Genomic DNA, 15807 nt, shown 5'->3' with positions numbered 1-15807 from the left:
GGCTTTTGCACGAGTGACTTCTCCACTGCGCAGATCATGAGGTCATAAATTAATTATCTCAGGTTTAGCAGTACACTATGTTAATGACTTCATTTTTCATTCCATTTTGTATTTTATTGAAATTGAATCATAGAACATACAAAGCGAAGTGTAGTTCAGAGGTTCATTTATTGTCACATACACCAATTGGTGTCGTGAAATTCACGTTGCCATTGCAGAACACTAATAAGAATACAACACAACATTAAAGAAGAATTTAACATAAAACATAAAACATCCCCCCACAATAGTTCCCACTGTGAGTGAAGGGTCAAAGTGCAGTCCCCATTCCGTTGTCCACCCATAGTCGGGCCTATTGAGGCCTCCGCAGTCGCCGCTACGGGGCCCGATGTTCCAGGCCCTTCTCACCAGGTGATGGTGCCCCGTCGTCGGGAGAACCTTCTCAGCGGCTTGGGATGCCTGGAACGGCCACATCCTTACCGGAGACCACGGCTTCAGAAGCCGACAGGCCGCGCTGGATGGAGCTCCACCACTGGCGATCTCAGCGAAAGATCCCAGGCTGCCAATGTTAAAGTTAACGCCGCAGCCCGCGGCTTTTCTCAGAGATGCTGCTCGGAGGAAAGCCGCCTCTCCGACAAGGTAGGGACTGAGAAATACTAAGAATAGACCTCCAAACAACACTTCTTAATGTACTAAATATTAAAAAAAGGAAGTGAAAGGGCGGACAGCTGCAGGCAGGGCAGCCATACCCACCTGGACGATGCCCCCTTGTGTGAACAACTTCCCAGGCAACTGAATAATTATTTGTTTAAAATATTGTTTAAAGTTTGGTTATTAAAGATATTACAATGATATTGATCACAAATGATTACTTCTCATATATCTTCCAATGTGTAATTTAATATAATTCCACAATAACATTCTGATTAAATCCCCACCAACATAATCACAACATATGGTTTCCAAAGTCTATACAATACATATTTAAATGTTCAGTACAAGGACATGTACAAACACTGCCCGCTTTAAGTTAGGGTAACGTTCTGTCAACCTTTACATAAGTCAGATTTTACTTCTGATGGAATCACCGTAGGGCACTTTCTGCAGTGCATGGCCTTCTGGGTAAGCACTGCCGCCATTGCCACCTTGTTTCTAATGTAAATCTCAGTGATCGTACAGTGTTGTTGAAGTTACCCCTTGACCGCAGGAGGTACTGAGTACAGAATTGTTTACGTAAGTACAAGTTTACATCAGTCGCTTATTGCATAAATCAAGGTGTGTCTGTAAATAACTACAATTAGCTAAATTATAATTCAAATAAATTCTTAATTAACCATATAACAATTACAGCACGGAAACAGGCCATCTCGGCCCTACAAGTCCGTGCCAACAAATTTTTTTTCCCCTTAGTCCCACCTGCCTGCACTCATACCATAACCCTCCATTCCCTTCTCATCCATATGCCTATCCAATTTATTTTTAAATGACACCAATGAACCTGCCTCCACCACTTCCACTGGAAGCTCATTCCACACCGCTACCACTCTCTGAGTAAAGAAGTTCCCCCTCATATTACCCCTAAACTTCTGTCCCTTAATTCTGAAGTCATGTCCTCTTGTTTGAATCTTCCCTAAAATTCTATTCATTTTGTCCAGAGTAATTCTGCAGATCTAAAATCCCAATCAATTAACTTCCTTTACCTACTTCTATTTATCAAAGACATTTGATAAGACAAAGATATTGTTTTATTTCTTCTAGCAGATGCTTGCCAGTCTTTGGAATGTTTCCCCAAAGAATAGTGGAAGTGAAGTGGTTGGGTTAGGGCAGTGGTTGAACGATTCTTCAATAGTGAGGGAGTGAAAGTTAACTGTTCGTAGATGGAAATGTGGAGTTTACAATCAAATCAACCAGTCTTTAGTAGTGGAGCTGATCAACGGGCTACACCTGCTCCTAATATAAATGACTCATACACGTATGTGTGAACTCTGTATATGAAGACCGTGATATTTCTGTGACTTCCACAGATATTATAGAGATGTTATGGATGCTCGTTAAACAGTATTAAAAGAAAGTTATACAAAAACTAACAACTTCTTTTTCTCAGGTAGGTATTGGATTTTGGAAATAGCTTCTAATTGTTTCACATCTAATTGTTGCCCATTTATTCTGTGTCACGAGAGACATTTTGTACATTTTTAATACAAACATGCAGAATTCTTGTGCCAAACGTCTGGTCATTTTATTTGAAGAAATCAAACATTAAAGAGTTGGTATAACATGAATAACATAACAAACATAAAAGAAAAACCCTGTCCGAGCCACACAAACCAATACCAGTATGCATTCTACAGGTTAAAACAGTGCACAGGCAGCTGATTTATCAATATTTAAACAATAATTTCCTGTCCATTCTTTTGAATGTGAAATTAAATCTTTAAATTGACGGAAAAAATACAATGAATTTTGCATAATTCATTCACATATTTAAGAAATGAATTTTAAAATAAAAATGTCAAAATAATTCAGTTGTTCAAACCATCACCCCAGAGGTTTAAAGATTCACCCACATCCATAATGAAATATGAGTTGGTTTTGATGTTACCTTAAATTTAACCAGATATTCAAATTAAATGCCACATTAATTGAGAGTTAACATTATGATGGATACAAATTGAAATTAAAATTGAGGTGATCATATTTGTTGTGGGATGTTATATTGTGTTATTGCCATACAAAATTAATCTTTTAGCAGTATAAGCAATTTGTATCATCAAAATAAGGTCAGCAATGATCAATATTTTGCTTAATGGCAATGTGTCATTTATTATGTTTTTGCGCAATCAGATTCTTGTTTTACAAAATTGTACACGGATTCTCATTATTGGTAGAGATCATCATCATCATCACCATCATCAATATCATCATCATCATCATCATCATCATCATCGTCATCATCATTGGTATTTTCTGAGAACATATTCAGTATGCGATTCATCTCAAGAATACTTGTATTTGTAGTGCGAGTCCATGTGGGAATACTTGTTTGCCTCGGGGCCACAGGATTAGCACAAGTAGCAGAATAGTTAGATGATCTTTCACAAACTGCTTTGGTCTTAAGACAAGCAAAGCAAAACTCCACATGACACCTGGAGCACAGGATATACTTGCACATATCCTTATGCTCTATAATAATCCCACATGTGGGACAAGCGCGGAATTTAGGGCATTGGATGTTACTGTAGGATAAAGTTTTCATGTCACAGTTGTTAAGGGCGTCCAACTGAATGTTTGTGCATCCTTCATTGTCGCATCGATCAGAACGGGGTGCTCGGCCCTTCCATTGCTTCGAACATTGCCAGCAAAATTCGTAGCAGCTTCCATTTTGCGCTGTACAAATGGAACATCTCACTGAAAGATTTGTCAGATCTTTTCGCTCGACACAAGTCTGGCATCCAGGGCACTGAAGAAAGACAGAACAATGACTTCAACACTGAAATAAAATATGTATAGGAAGGAACTGCAGATGCTGGTTTAAACCAAAGATAGTCACAAAATGCTGGAGTAACTCAGTGGGACAGACGCCATCTTTGGAGAGAAGGAATCAGTGAGGTTTTGGGTCGAGACACTTCATCGGTTACCGAAGGAACTCGACCCAAAACGTCGCCAACTCCTTCTCTGGGAGTTGCTGCTTGCCCCACTGCGTTACGCTTTAGTTTATCTGTGCTATTTCACTCTGTTTCCAATCTGAGTTTGCACAACCTGCTGAACTTGTGTATGGCTTGACTGTATTCACGGATGATATCATTTGTCTGGATAGCTCACAAACCAAAGATTTTCTCTGTATCTCGATGCAAGTGACAAAAATGAATCAATACCAAATTCAACGGGAAGTCAGAACTTGCAACAGGTTCATCAGACAGACAGGTTTCCCAGTCTGAGAGTAGACATTCTTGTTTCGTCAGGGTGTCAGGGATTATGAGAACAAGGCAGGGAATGGGGTTGAGAGGGAAACATAGATTAGCCATGATTGAATGGCGGAGTAGACTTGATGGGCCGAATGGCCTAATTCTGCTCCTAGAAAATATGAATGTGATTGCCTATGCCCATTTCCATCTTGCCAATTTGGATTTTCTCAATTCCTGTTATGAATTTTGTTACCATTTATTATAAGTAAGGTGCTGTATTACCGTGCTGATTTCACAGTACTTTGCCGCAGCGAGTAAGGCAACCTTCTCTTCAAAATACTTCTGTTCATCGTTATCCAGCAACGCATGCCTGCGAACCTCCACATAGGGCCATTCCTTGTTGCACTTTTCTTCTGTTCCATCCTTTTTACCAGGGCAGTGGAATGTGAAATGACCCTAACATAGGTATTGGGTGTTGCAAACAAAAATACCAATGTTAACGTTTGCTTCGATGCAAGGCCATGCAAGAGTTAAAATGAATGAAAAGTGCATGGAAACTGATTGCCAGGAATACTTACAGAATCTATCAGGCTACGGCACCATCCGGTCAGTGATGTGGGGTCCACAGCATGTCGACAGGACATCTCCACTCTGAGAACACTTAGGTCATCATCACCTACAAAGGAGATCTTTCATTAGAGTTCTGGCATAACTTTTATAACAAGCAAATTCTGTCATAAAAATATAATGTAAACTCTCCATAAATGTAGAGAATTGTCCCAATATATCTTGTTTACAAAAGAAGGACAAAGTCAAACATCAAACTCTCTCCCCCTTTCTGCTGGGATCACTCTGTGTGTGTAACGTCCTGGTCTACTCACCCTCCCCACCCAGCCTCTTCGTGGCTTTGTGCTATTTTTACCCACTAAAACAATTAAAAGCAAACTTTTAGGCCAAACAAATCATTACCGCCAAATATATCATCACCACCATTACACTATCAGCATTCCGGACATCATTTTGTTCCAGGATACAACACCAATTAACCCCATCTGTCCCATCTCCTTATCTCTCCACATTCTAGCACCTGTAGTTCCACTTTATTTCACTCTGGCCCAGAACTTCTCTCCCGCTTGCCCCTCGGCTCCTTTGTTGAATGTTTTGTCACCGATTCAAACATTCAGACAGAAGGTGCTTGAAATGCTCAGCAATTCAGGAAATGGCTGCAAAGAAAATATATTTCCGATATAAAGTAATGTTTTTTTTAAACCTGTGATCGCGTCCTTTCTCTGTACAAACTTCAGGGTGCTGTCATTGGGATCGTAGCGTTTTTCCATCATCCTTCCCTGGATACTCAGTCCCAACCAATGTGTCCAAAGGTTTCTGCCGCCTGTTCACGACCGCTCCGACTGTCTCTGAAGTCCAACACCCGACTGATGCTTGCTGCAAACAAACGCATGAAGTGTGAACTTTACAACGGAAGCGACGTTTTGCCACGGTTGCAACTCCAATCTGTAGTCGTTTCACTTTCAATTTATTATAAGCAAGACTCGTGTGCCGGGAAATATTACCACATCCACCTCACCACCCAATCCTCCATTCACTTGGGTGGCAACTGTATGAACACGGCATTCTGCAATTTGAAGTAACACCCCCCTTCTCCCACTCTCTTTCCTCTGCCCCAGCCCAGCCCTCTCAAGCCCACTCACACTCAGACCCCTTTGTGAGGGATAAGATGATTAAACCACCATCATTGTGTGGGGCCGATTGAGTCTCTGAGTAGTGATTGTGAGCACAAACTATATCTCACACCTTAAACAAAACCCACAGTGGTGGCATGCAGCATCTCTGGAGAAATCTCAATCTGAAGAAGGCTCCCAACCCAAAGCTTCACCTACATGTTGTCCAGAGATGCTGCTTGACCTGCTGAGTTGCTCCAGCATTTTGTGTCACCCACTCCCCCTCCACTCTTTCTCTATCTCTCTCTCCCCCCCCCCCCCCCCCCCCTGTCTACCCTGCCCTCTTCCATCCATATCCTTCTCTCTGGCTTTATAAAGGTATATCACTCTTCATCTCTGACACAAGACTCCAGACGGGCATTCGCAGAAGGGACCACATCACTCACCCTGATCCTGGCCTCTCTCCACTGGCTCCCTGTGCGGTTCCGAATAAATTTCAAGATCCTCCTTTATGTCTACAAAGCCCTCCATGGGCTTGCCCCCACCTACATCACCCACCACTCCACCTCCAGGCCCCTCAGATCGGCCGACTTGGGGTTACTGAACTTCCCGCGGTCTCGGCATAAACTCAGGGGCGACCACACCTTTACGGTTGCAGCTCCTAGACTGTGGAACAGCAGCATCCCTCGTCCCATCAGAACTGCCCCCTTCATCGACTCTTTTAAGTCGAGACTAAAAACTCACCTCTACTCCCAAGCCTTTCTTGACGTCCTCTGAGCGAGGGCTATATGTATGTAGTGATGTTTGTATTTAATCTGTGAACCAATGTTGTTTTGTTATACTATTCTTATACCAATGTAAAGCACTTTGGCCAACGAGAGTTGTTTTTTAAATGTGCTATAGAAATAAAAGTGACTTGTCTTGACGACAATTTTGTCGTCTTTTCAAATCTAGCGTTTGTCCATCCAACTCCCATTCAAGGTCTCTTCACCTGTATCCACCTATCACTCATCAGGATTCATCCCGTCACTACCTCATTTTCAGCTTTCTCTTCTTCCGTTACTTGGTTCTTGGTTTCTTGGTCCTCCAAAATATTCCAAATGGAATTTAAACTGGAGGTGTGATTTGGTAATTTGCTACTTACAAAATTCCTAAGGGGTTGGACAGGCTGGATGCAGGAAGACTGTTCCCGATGTTGGGGAAGTCCGGAACAAGGGGTCACAGTTTAAGGATAAGGGGGAAATCTTTTAGGACCGAGATGAGAAAAACATTTTTCACACAGAGAGTGGTGAATCTGGAATTCTCTGGCACAGAAGGTAGTTGAGGCCACAGTTCATTGGCTATATTTAAGAGGGAGTTAGATGTGGCCCTTGTGGCTAAGGGGATCAGGGGGTATGGAGAGAAGGCAGGTACGGGATACTGAGTTGGATAATCAGCCATGATCATATTGAATAGCTGTGCTGGCTCGAAGGGCCGAATGGCCTACTCCTGCACCTATTGTCTATGTTTCTATGTTTCAAGAAGGGACCAAACCCAAATATTGCTTGTCAATCCGTTCCACACACACTGCCAGACCCATCGAGTTAATCCAGCCACATTGTGTTTTACCCAAGATTCCAGCATCTGTAGTTCTTTGTGTCGTCCATTGTGTCACTTACTCCACTTATCTTACAATCCAATCACCCTCACATCTACCCACCTCTCACTTGTGTAGGAAGGAACTGCAGATGCTGGTTTAAACCAAAGATAGACACAAAAAGCTGGAGTAACTCAGGCAGGTCAGGCAGCATATCTGGAGAATAGGAATAGGTGACATTTCGGGTCGAGGCGCTTCTGACTGAGTGTCAGGGGAAAGCAATCTCTAGAGGTGCTTTCTCCTGAGATGTTGCCTGACCCGCTGAGTTACTCCAGATGTTTGTGTCTGTCGACCTATCGCACACCACCAGATTCAGGAGCAGTTTATTCCCAGCTGTTATCAGGTAACTGAATCATCCTACCACAACCAGAGAGTAGTGCTGAATTATAATCTACCTCTTTGATGTCCCTCAGACTGGACTGGACTTTCCTGGTCTTACCTTACACTAAATGCTATTCCCTTATCATGTATCTACACACTGTAAGTGGAATGATTGTGACCATGTATTGCCTTTCTGCTGACTGGTTAGCAAGCTACAAAAAGCTTTTCACTGTACCCTGAAGAGCATGACAATAAACTAAACTGAACTGAATTGCACCACTATCACTTGCTAGGTTTTTATCCCGCCCCCATCTCTCTTTTGACGTCATCTTCAAAAATTCTGCCTGACCTGCTGAGTTCCCCCACCATTTTGCATTTAGCTTAATTAAGCCCCTGTCCCACTTAGGAAACCTGAACGGAAACCTCTGGAGACTTTGCGCCCCACCCAAGGTTTCCGTGCGGTTCCCGGAGGTTGCAGGTAGGTGCCGGGGGTTGCAGGTAGTGGAAGCAGGTAGGGAGACTGACAAAAACCTCCGGGAACCGCAGAAACCTTGGGTGGGGCGTAAAGTCTCCATAGGTTTCCATTCAGGTTTCCTAAGTGGGACAGGGGCATAAGATGCACACTTGATAACATGGACAGAGTGGGCTGAAGACTATGTTCCTGAGTTGTATGAAGGTAAGACTAATAACCTTTATGTGACTGTGTTATCAGTCCAATCAGTCACAACCCAGTCTCTATATTAAGATGTGCAAACATTGACAAAGACTTTAAAAATATGAATTTATTTTGAAAATAAATGAACTGTTAATCAATCATATTGACAATAAAATCCACCAAATGCTTGTCCATTCACAGAACTGTGCCTTGCTTGTGTACCATTGCCTATAAAAGGATATACAACACATCCTTGTACAAATTAATTGAATCCCAGGCTGATTTTGCTATTTTTTCATATGATGTGTCCACCATTTGTTCTTATGTTTTTCTGAAGCCCTATAAATCTCTCTGGAAAAGTTCTCATGGATTTTTTCATTCTCCTGATCTTCATTTCCAGTAATTCCTTGTGCACATTTGTGTTCAGTTAGATAGATGATGCAATATTTGTTGACCATTTTTGTTTACCATTTCACCCCTTAAATTCCACTCATCGTATTTGCATCATTTCCCAACTATCTTCATCCAGATGTGTTCAAAAATTATAGCAACAAATCAGGACACCGGGAATGGAGGAATCTGATCAAACTAGACTAACCTAATTCATGAAAAGAGGCTAGACACAAAATGTTGGAGCAACTCACCGGGTCAGATAGCATCTCTAGAGAAAAGGAATATGTGGCGTTCTGGGTCGAGACCCTTCTTCTGACCATGCCACAACGTAGATCTTTTCTTCCGTCGCCTCTGTCTCCGTGCCTTTTTCTATGGGAAGGAGTCCTCACCACCCAGTGAAGAATCCTTCTCCTGTTTTCTCTGTTCCCTCTCATCTTGGACTCCCCCAGACAGCCGTTTACCCTCTTTAGACCTCTTCATTTCTAACTGCCGGTGTGACATCAACTGTTTTTTTCATTTTAAGAGTCTGAAGAAAGGTCTCGACCCGAAAGGTCACCTATTCCTTTTCTCCGCAGATGCTGCCTGGCCCACTGAGTTACTCCAGCATTGAGGGGGGAACTTATAGAAACTTACAAAATTCTTAATGGGTTGGACTGGCTAGATGCAGGAAGATTGTTCCCGATGTTGGAGAAGTCCAGGACAAGGGGTCACAGCTTAAGGATAAGGGGGAAATCTTGTAGGACCAAGATGAGAAAAACTTTTTTCACACAGAGAGTGGTGAATCTCTGGAACTCTCTGCCACAGAAGGTAGTTGAGGCCACAGTTCATTGGCTATATTTAAGAGGGAGTTGGATGTGGCCCTTGTGGCTAAAGGGATCGGGGGTATGGAGAGAAGGCCGGTACGGGATACTGAGTTGGATGATCAGCCATGATCATATTGAATGGCTCGAAGGGCCGAATGGCCTACTCCTGCACCTATTTTCTATGTTTCTATGAAAAGAAACAATGAGAATTCATGAAGATGAGAATGGATAAGAGGGGGGTGGGGTTTACTAGATTAATACTAGAATAATGAGCAAGGAGAAAATAATCGGTGTGAAGATGGTTTGCATGAACACACCTCATTCTGAGGATGGTCTGGAAATGATGCAGATAAATATGTGTGGAATGTATGTGATGAGATGGATGCCTCATTGAATTCAGTCATACACCTTAGAAACAACTTCTAATTTCTGATTTCTGCAATGAAGAATAATAGTACCAGTGGGAATTAAAATATAAAGATTGGACATGTGAGGAATGGAGAAATGTGGGATTTAGTGATGAAAGCCATTTCCTGATACAGGGCCAAAGTAGCCAAACAATGTGGCATGTTCCAAGAATAGTTCCAAGTTCAGTCTGCCAAGGCCGACACATTCTCCCAGTTCCTAAACACTTTAACTACCCCTTGCATTCCCACACTGACCTTTCTGAACTGGGCCTCCTCCAATGTCAGAGTCAGGCCCAACACAATTGGGAGGAACAGCACCTCATATTTTGCTTGGGCAGCTTACAGCCCAGAGGTATGAATATTGCATTGGAAGGAACTGCAGATGCTGGTTTAAACTGAAGATAGACACAAAATCCTGGAGTAACTCAGCGGGACAGGCAGCATCTCTGGAGAGAAGGGATCGAGACTCGTTTTCGGATCAATGCTCTTTTTCAGTCTGAATCAGAGGCGAGGGAGATACAGGAATACTGATATCTCTAACTTCAAGTAACACTTGCTTTCCCTTTCTCACTGTCCCTCCCCCACCCTAGTTCTCCGACTAGTCTCACTGTGTTTCTGATTCATTTTTGACTGTATATCTCCTTGTCTCCTTTCCCTCAGCTAACACTGAACCATTAGATATTTCCTTATCATCGTCTGCTTTCACTCGTTACCCCTCCATATCGCTGGACTCCTGACTCTCACACTGAAGAAAGATCTCAACCCAAAATGTAACCCATTCATTCTCTCCAGAGATGCTGACTGTCCAGCTGAATTACTCCAGTATTTTAAGAGGCCATTTAAGACTGAGGTGAGAAAAAACTTTTTCACCCAGAGAGTTGTGAATTTGTGGAATTCCCTGCCACAGAGGGCAGCGGAGGCCAAATCACTGGATGGATTTAAGAGAGAGTTAGACAGAGCTCTAGGGGCTAGTGGAGTCAAGGGATATGGGGAGAAGGCAGGCACGGGTTATTGATAGGGGACGATCAGCCATGATCACAATGAATGGCGGTGCTGGCTTGAAGGGACGAATGGCCTCCACCTGCACTATTTTCTATGTTTCTATATATATTGACTTGTTATCTCTGAGTGTAAACTTAATTCAAGTAATTTGCATAAAGTTGTTGCAGCATTGGGGGCAGTTCCAAAGGGGATTTACAAGACAAGTGGGTCGGTTTGCCAAGAGAGGTGAAGTGGTCTCTTTTGTAATATCTTGTAGTTTGGCAGAAAATAAGGTGACCTTAGTCAAACATGTATGATGCTAAGATAGACACAAAAGCTGGAGTAAAGGGCCTGTCCCACTTAGTGATGCCGGCATCTTTGACTGGTGCATCAGGTCACCGAAAAATATGCGTTGTGATGCAGCGTGAAAACGTATAACGCAGCGGTGACGTGGCGTGTTGACATATGGTGCGCAAGGTTTTTTCAAGTGTCGCAATATGTTTTTGTCGCCGCTGGATTTTGAATTGTTCAATATATTTTGGCGACCCTGATATCACCAAGTGGGAAAGGCCCACAATCCGAAACATCTCACATTCCTTCTCCCCAGAGATGCTGCTTGTCCCACTGAGTTACTCCAGCTTTTTGTGTCTATCTTCGGTTTAAATCTGCAACTGCAGTTCTCCTTATGATGATGCTAATGCTAAAACCGACAAGGTGTGTCAAAAATTCTTCTCTTGGAATCTCGTGAATCTCTACAATTCTGTCTTAGCCAGATCATTAGAGACATTTAAGGTGGAGATAGATCAAGATCAAGGTTTAGTTTAGTTTAAGTTAGAGATACAGTGTGGAAACAGCTCACCGCCCGCACAGACCAGCGATCCCCGCACACTAACACTATCCTACACACACTAGGGACAATTTACAATTAAACCAGTTATACTTTTTTCTTGCGTTGTCAGATGACTAATCACATTGTAACTTAATTTTGGGCCATTTTCGATCTTTTCGCCTTATGACAGAATTGTAGAACATGATTGAGCGCAGACAATAAAGGTTTCACTTTTGCCAAACCCAACATCTGCCCAAGATTGAAATATGTGTGAACTACATACATAGAAACATAGAAATTAGGTGCAGGAGTAGGCCATTCGGCCCTTCGAGCCTGCACCGCCATTCAATATGATCATGGCTGATCATCCAACTCAGTATCCCATACCTGCCTTCTCTCCATACCCCCTGATCCCCTTAGCCACAAGGGCCACATCTAACTCCCTCTTAAATATAGCCAATGAACTGGCCTCAACTACCCTCTGTGGCAGAGAGTTCCAGAGATTCACCACTCTCTGTGTGAAAAAAGTTCTTCTCATCTCGGTTCTAAAGGATTTCCCCTTTATCCTTAAGCTGTGACCCCTTGTCCTGGACTTCCCCAACATCGGGAGCAATCTTCCTGCATCTAGCCTGTCCAACCCCTTAAGAATTTTGTAAGTTTTCTATAAGATCCCCTCTCAATCTCCTAAATTCTAGAGAGTATAAACCAAGTCTATCCAGTCTTTCTTCATAAGACAGTCCTGACATCCCAGGAATCAGTCTGGTGAACCTTCTCTGCACTCCCTCTATGGCATATTTAATGCAAGAGAATCAATGGAAAAGATGGCAAAGTTATCCACATATTTCTTTTATTTTATTATTTCACTTGACCAACAGTAAAATTATAACAAGATGTGATACAATTTTCTGAAAATAACATGAAAAATATGTGGGCAGAAACTTAGCCTTTATGAATGTGAGATTATTTGTGCTTTTACAACTATTACTTGAATATTTTTAGTACTATGGTAAATAAAATCTCATGTGTGGATTAACTAACTCGGAATTAGAGTAGAACTTGGGTACAGTGAATAAACGTTCATTTACGAGACTAGTGGTATATATTGGAGCAGTTAATGCCAGCAGTTCCTGCATTGTTGCCTTACAATCGAGAATACAGTGTATAGAACAACAGGTGAAAGGTTGAAGCCCCATATTGAAATAAATACTAAGGTACATTGGGTAACATACACTTTATGAATGTTAAGATTATCGTTGTGTCGGCATTTTCGGATCAGAGACATATGGATCATTACTATTCATTGTCCAGAATCTTCATTTGCACACGAATGTTTCACAGGTGAGAATCTCACTCGCTGTACATTCCCCCCCTCCTACCATATCCATTACGGCGAGTATATAGGATCTGTCCTTGATCCCATAACCAGCCAATTTTTTCTTGTCTTCCAGTTGCTCATTGACAAAAAGCATGCGGAGGTCACCTGTGTCCCGGACCTCTGCAGAAAAAGAGGGGGGGGGGGGGGTGAGAAAAGAACACAGCATCAAGTCCATCCTGAATGCCTTTTCCACCGATCACTTGCCAGACTTTGTTCACCCCCCACACCCATCCACACATTGATTCAGTGTCTCTATTCTAGCTTCCTATCCCCAACAACAATCAGTCTGAGGAAGGGTCCCGACCTGAAACGTCGCTTGTCCATCATGGAGGTGCTGCCTGTCCAGCTCACTTTGTTCCCCAACACTTTTCATTTGTAAACCAACATCTGCAGTTCCTTGCGCTGCCGTCTTTGGTAAACCGTCTAACTTCGCCTTTACATCCAGCATTGATCCCGTTCATTAGTCACACACGTAACCACGTTTCTATCGACCCCATGGAATATTGTCATTCCAAATTTGCACCCCCCCCATTACAAACTGCTTTCTCGATTTCATCCCAGCTTTTATTTTTGAAAACTAGACGCCACATTTTACTCACGGACCTATTTGAGATTTCTCGATCACTTTCTTCTTTAAACTGAGGACTGTCATCCTTTTGAAATCCTCTTCAGATTCTACAATATCCAAAGTTTTTCCTTTCAGGTCGTTCACGAACACTCGACACGTTTTCGACATCGCAGCACCCCGACCGTCAACCGCTCTGCTCTCTCTTTGTTAGTTCACAGAATCTGTTTAAAACTGGACAAGGTTTCACTTTCGTTTTCCACATGTTTTCAAGAAATGCAGCATTGAGCAATCTCTGTTGCAACTATATGAGGCACAACGAGGAGAGACGGAACTGCCCAAGATACAAAGCATACCACCTCATCTGTGAAACACGGTGGTGGGGGTGTTATGGCCTGGGTATGTATGGCTGCTGACGGCACATCTTCATTGATGATACAACTGCTGATGGTAGAAGCATAATGAATTCTGAAGCATGTAGACACATCCTATCTGCTCAAGTTCAAACAAATGCCTCAAAACTCATTGGACGGCAGATCATTCTACAGCAAGACAATGATCCCAAACATACTGTTAAAGCAATAAACATAGAAACATGGAAACATAGAAATTAGGTGCAGGAGTAGGCCATTCGGCCCTTCGAGCCTGCACCGCCATTCAATATGATCATGGCTGATCATCCAACTCAGTATCCCATACCTGCCTTCTCTCCATAGGGTGATTTCACCAAAGGTCAAATGAGCGTAGATCCCCCCTCACGTGACCGAAAATTTTAACTGGAGGACATCTCTCAGTTTGGTACATGTTAGTGAATGGGGAAACACGCACTTTCCCACCCGTTAAAAACATGGAAAACGGCCGATTTTTGAGCTGATATTTTCTGTGCTAGTCGGGGTGACCGTGAAGCACAGCGACCTAAATTTTCAGGCAAAAAAAAAGATAGAAAGTGAGGTAATTACAAGAGGGAACTGAAGGTAGAAAGCGGCGGAAGTGAACAGCGGACATTTGCCGTGGAGATTTAAAGATCCAAAATATCGGGAATTATCGCGTTTGCTCGCTGAATTTCATCAAAAGTAAGTTAATAATGCCTTAGTTTTGACCTTTGACCTTTGGTGAAATCACCCTATACCCTCTGATCCCCTTAGCCACAAGAGCCACATCTAACTCCCTCTTAAATATAGCCAATGAACTGGCCTCAACTACCCTCTGTGGCAGAAAGTTCCAGAGATTCACCACTCTCTGTGTGAAAAAAGTTCTTCACATCTCGGTTTTAAAGGATTTCCCCCTTATCCTTAAGCTGTGACCCCTTGTCCTGGACTTCCCCAACATCGGGAGCAATCTTCCTGCATCTAGCCTGTCCAACCCCTTAAGAATTTTGTAAGTTTCTATAAGATCCCCTCTCAATCTCCTAAATTCTAGAGAGTATAAACCAAGTCTATCCAGTCTTTCTTCATAAGACAGTCCTGACATCCCAGGAATCAGTCTGGTGAACCTTCTCTGCACTCCCTCTATGGCAATAATGTCCTTCCTCAGATTTGGAGACCAAAACTGTACGCAATACTCCAGGTGTGGTCTCACCAAGACCCTGTACAACTGCAGTAGAACCTCCCTGCTCCTATACTCAAATCCTTTTGCTATGAAAGCTAACATACCATTCGCTTTCTTCACTGCCTGCTGCACCTGCATGCCTACTTTCAATGACTGGTGTACCATGACACCCAGGTCTCGCTGCATCTCCCCTTTTCCTAGTCGGCCACCATTTAGATAATAGTCTGCTTTTCCTGTTTTTGCCACCAAAATGGATAACCTCACATTTATCCACATTATACTGCATCTGCCAAACATTTTCCCACTCACCCAGCCTATCCAAGTCACCTTGCAGTCTCCTAGCATCCTCCTCATAGCTAACACTGCCCCCCAGCTTAGTGTCTTAGTATCCGCAAACTTGGAGATATTGCCTTCAGTTCCCTCATCCAGATCATTAATATATATTGTAAATAGCTGGGGTCCCAGCACTGAGCCTTGCGGTACCCCACTAGTCACTGCCTGCCATTGTGAAAAGGACCCGTTTACTCCTACTCTTTGCTTCCTGTTTGCCAGCCAGTTCTCTATCCACATCAATACTGAACCCCCAATACCGTGTGCTTTAAGTTTGTACAGGGTGATTTCACGAAAGGTCACTGGAGCGTAGAACCGCACCCGCATGACCGAAAATCTCAAGTGGAGGAATTTCATCAAAAGTGAGGCATTATTGACTT

At 42.9% G+C, this 15807-nt stretch overlaps 2 protein-coding genes across 2 annotated transcripts in view; both read right to left on the bottom strand.

Annotated features, from left to right (window-relative positions):
• Window positions 1-15807, bottom strand: part of LOC129703169 (uncharacterized) — a 30639-nt gene that overhangs the window by 8540 nt on the left and 6292 nt on the right. The window contains exons 2-5 of the mRNA XM_055645335.1: window positions 12931-13104; window positions 5271-5348; window positions 4484-4581; window positions 4188-4361 (exon numbers count right to left, since the gene is read on the bottom strand). Of these exons, the coding sequence (XP_055501310.1) occupies window positions 4188-4361; window positions 4484-4581; window positions 5271-5348; window positions 12931-13104 (524 nt within the window). The remainder of the gene's footprint in view (window positions 1-4187; window positions 4362-4483; window positions 4582-5270; window positions 5349-12930; window positions 13105-15807) is intronic.
• Window positions 58-5395, bottom strand: LOC129703755 (uncharacterized protein DDB_G0292642-like). Its single transcript, XM_055646459.1, has 4 exons — window positions 5176-5395; window positions 4484-4581; window positions 4188-4361; window positions 58-3460 (listed from the first exon to the last, which is right to left on the bottom strand). The coding sequence occupies exons 1-4, from the start codon at window positions 5243-5245 to the stop codon at window positions 2879-2881; spliced, it is 924 nt and encodes a 307-aa protein (XP_055502434.1). The 5' UTR covers window positions 5246-5395; the 3' UTR covers window positions 58-2878.

The sequence above is a fragment of the Leucoraja erinacea genome, chromosome 14 (assembly GCF_028641065.1).
Source record: "Leucoraja erinacea ecotype New England chromosome 14, Leri_hhj_1, whole genome shotgun sequence".
Taxonomy (NCBI): domain Eukaryota; kingdom Metazoa; phylum Chordata; class Chondrichthyes; order Rajiformes; family Rajidae; genus Leucoraja; species Leucoraja erinaceus.
Note: the sequence above shows the minus strand (reverse complement) of the source record. Positions and strands in the feature narration are given on the sequence as shown.

Coding starts and splice junctions, on each gene's coding strand:
- LOC129703755 (XM_055646459.1), bottom strand. CDS start 5,245: ATGATGGAAAAACGCTACGATCCCAATGACAGCACCCTGAAGTTTGTA. Junction 4,362..4,483: donor GCCGTAGCCTGATAGATTCT/GTAAGTATTCCT, acceptor TACCTATGTTAG/GGTCATTTCACATTCCACTG. Junction 3,461..4,187: donor AGTACTGTGAAATCAGCACG/GTAATACAGCAC, acceptor GTCTTTCTTCAG/TGCCCTGGATGCCAGACTTG.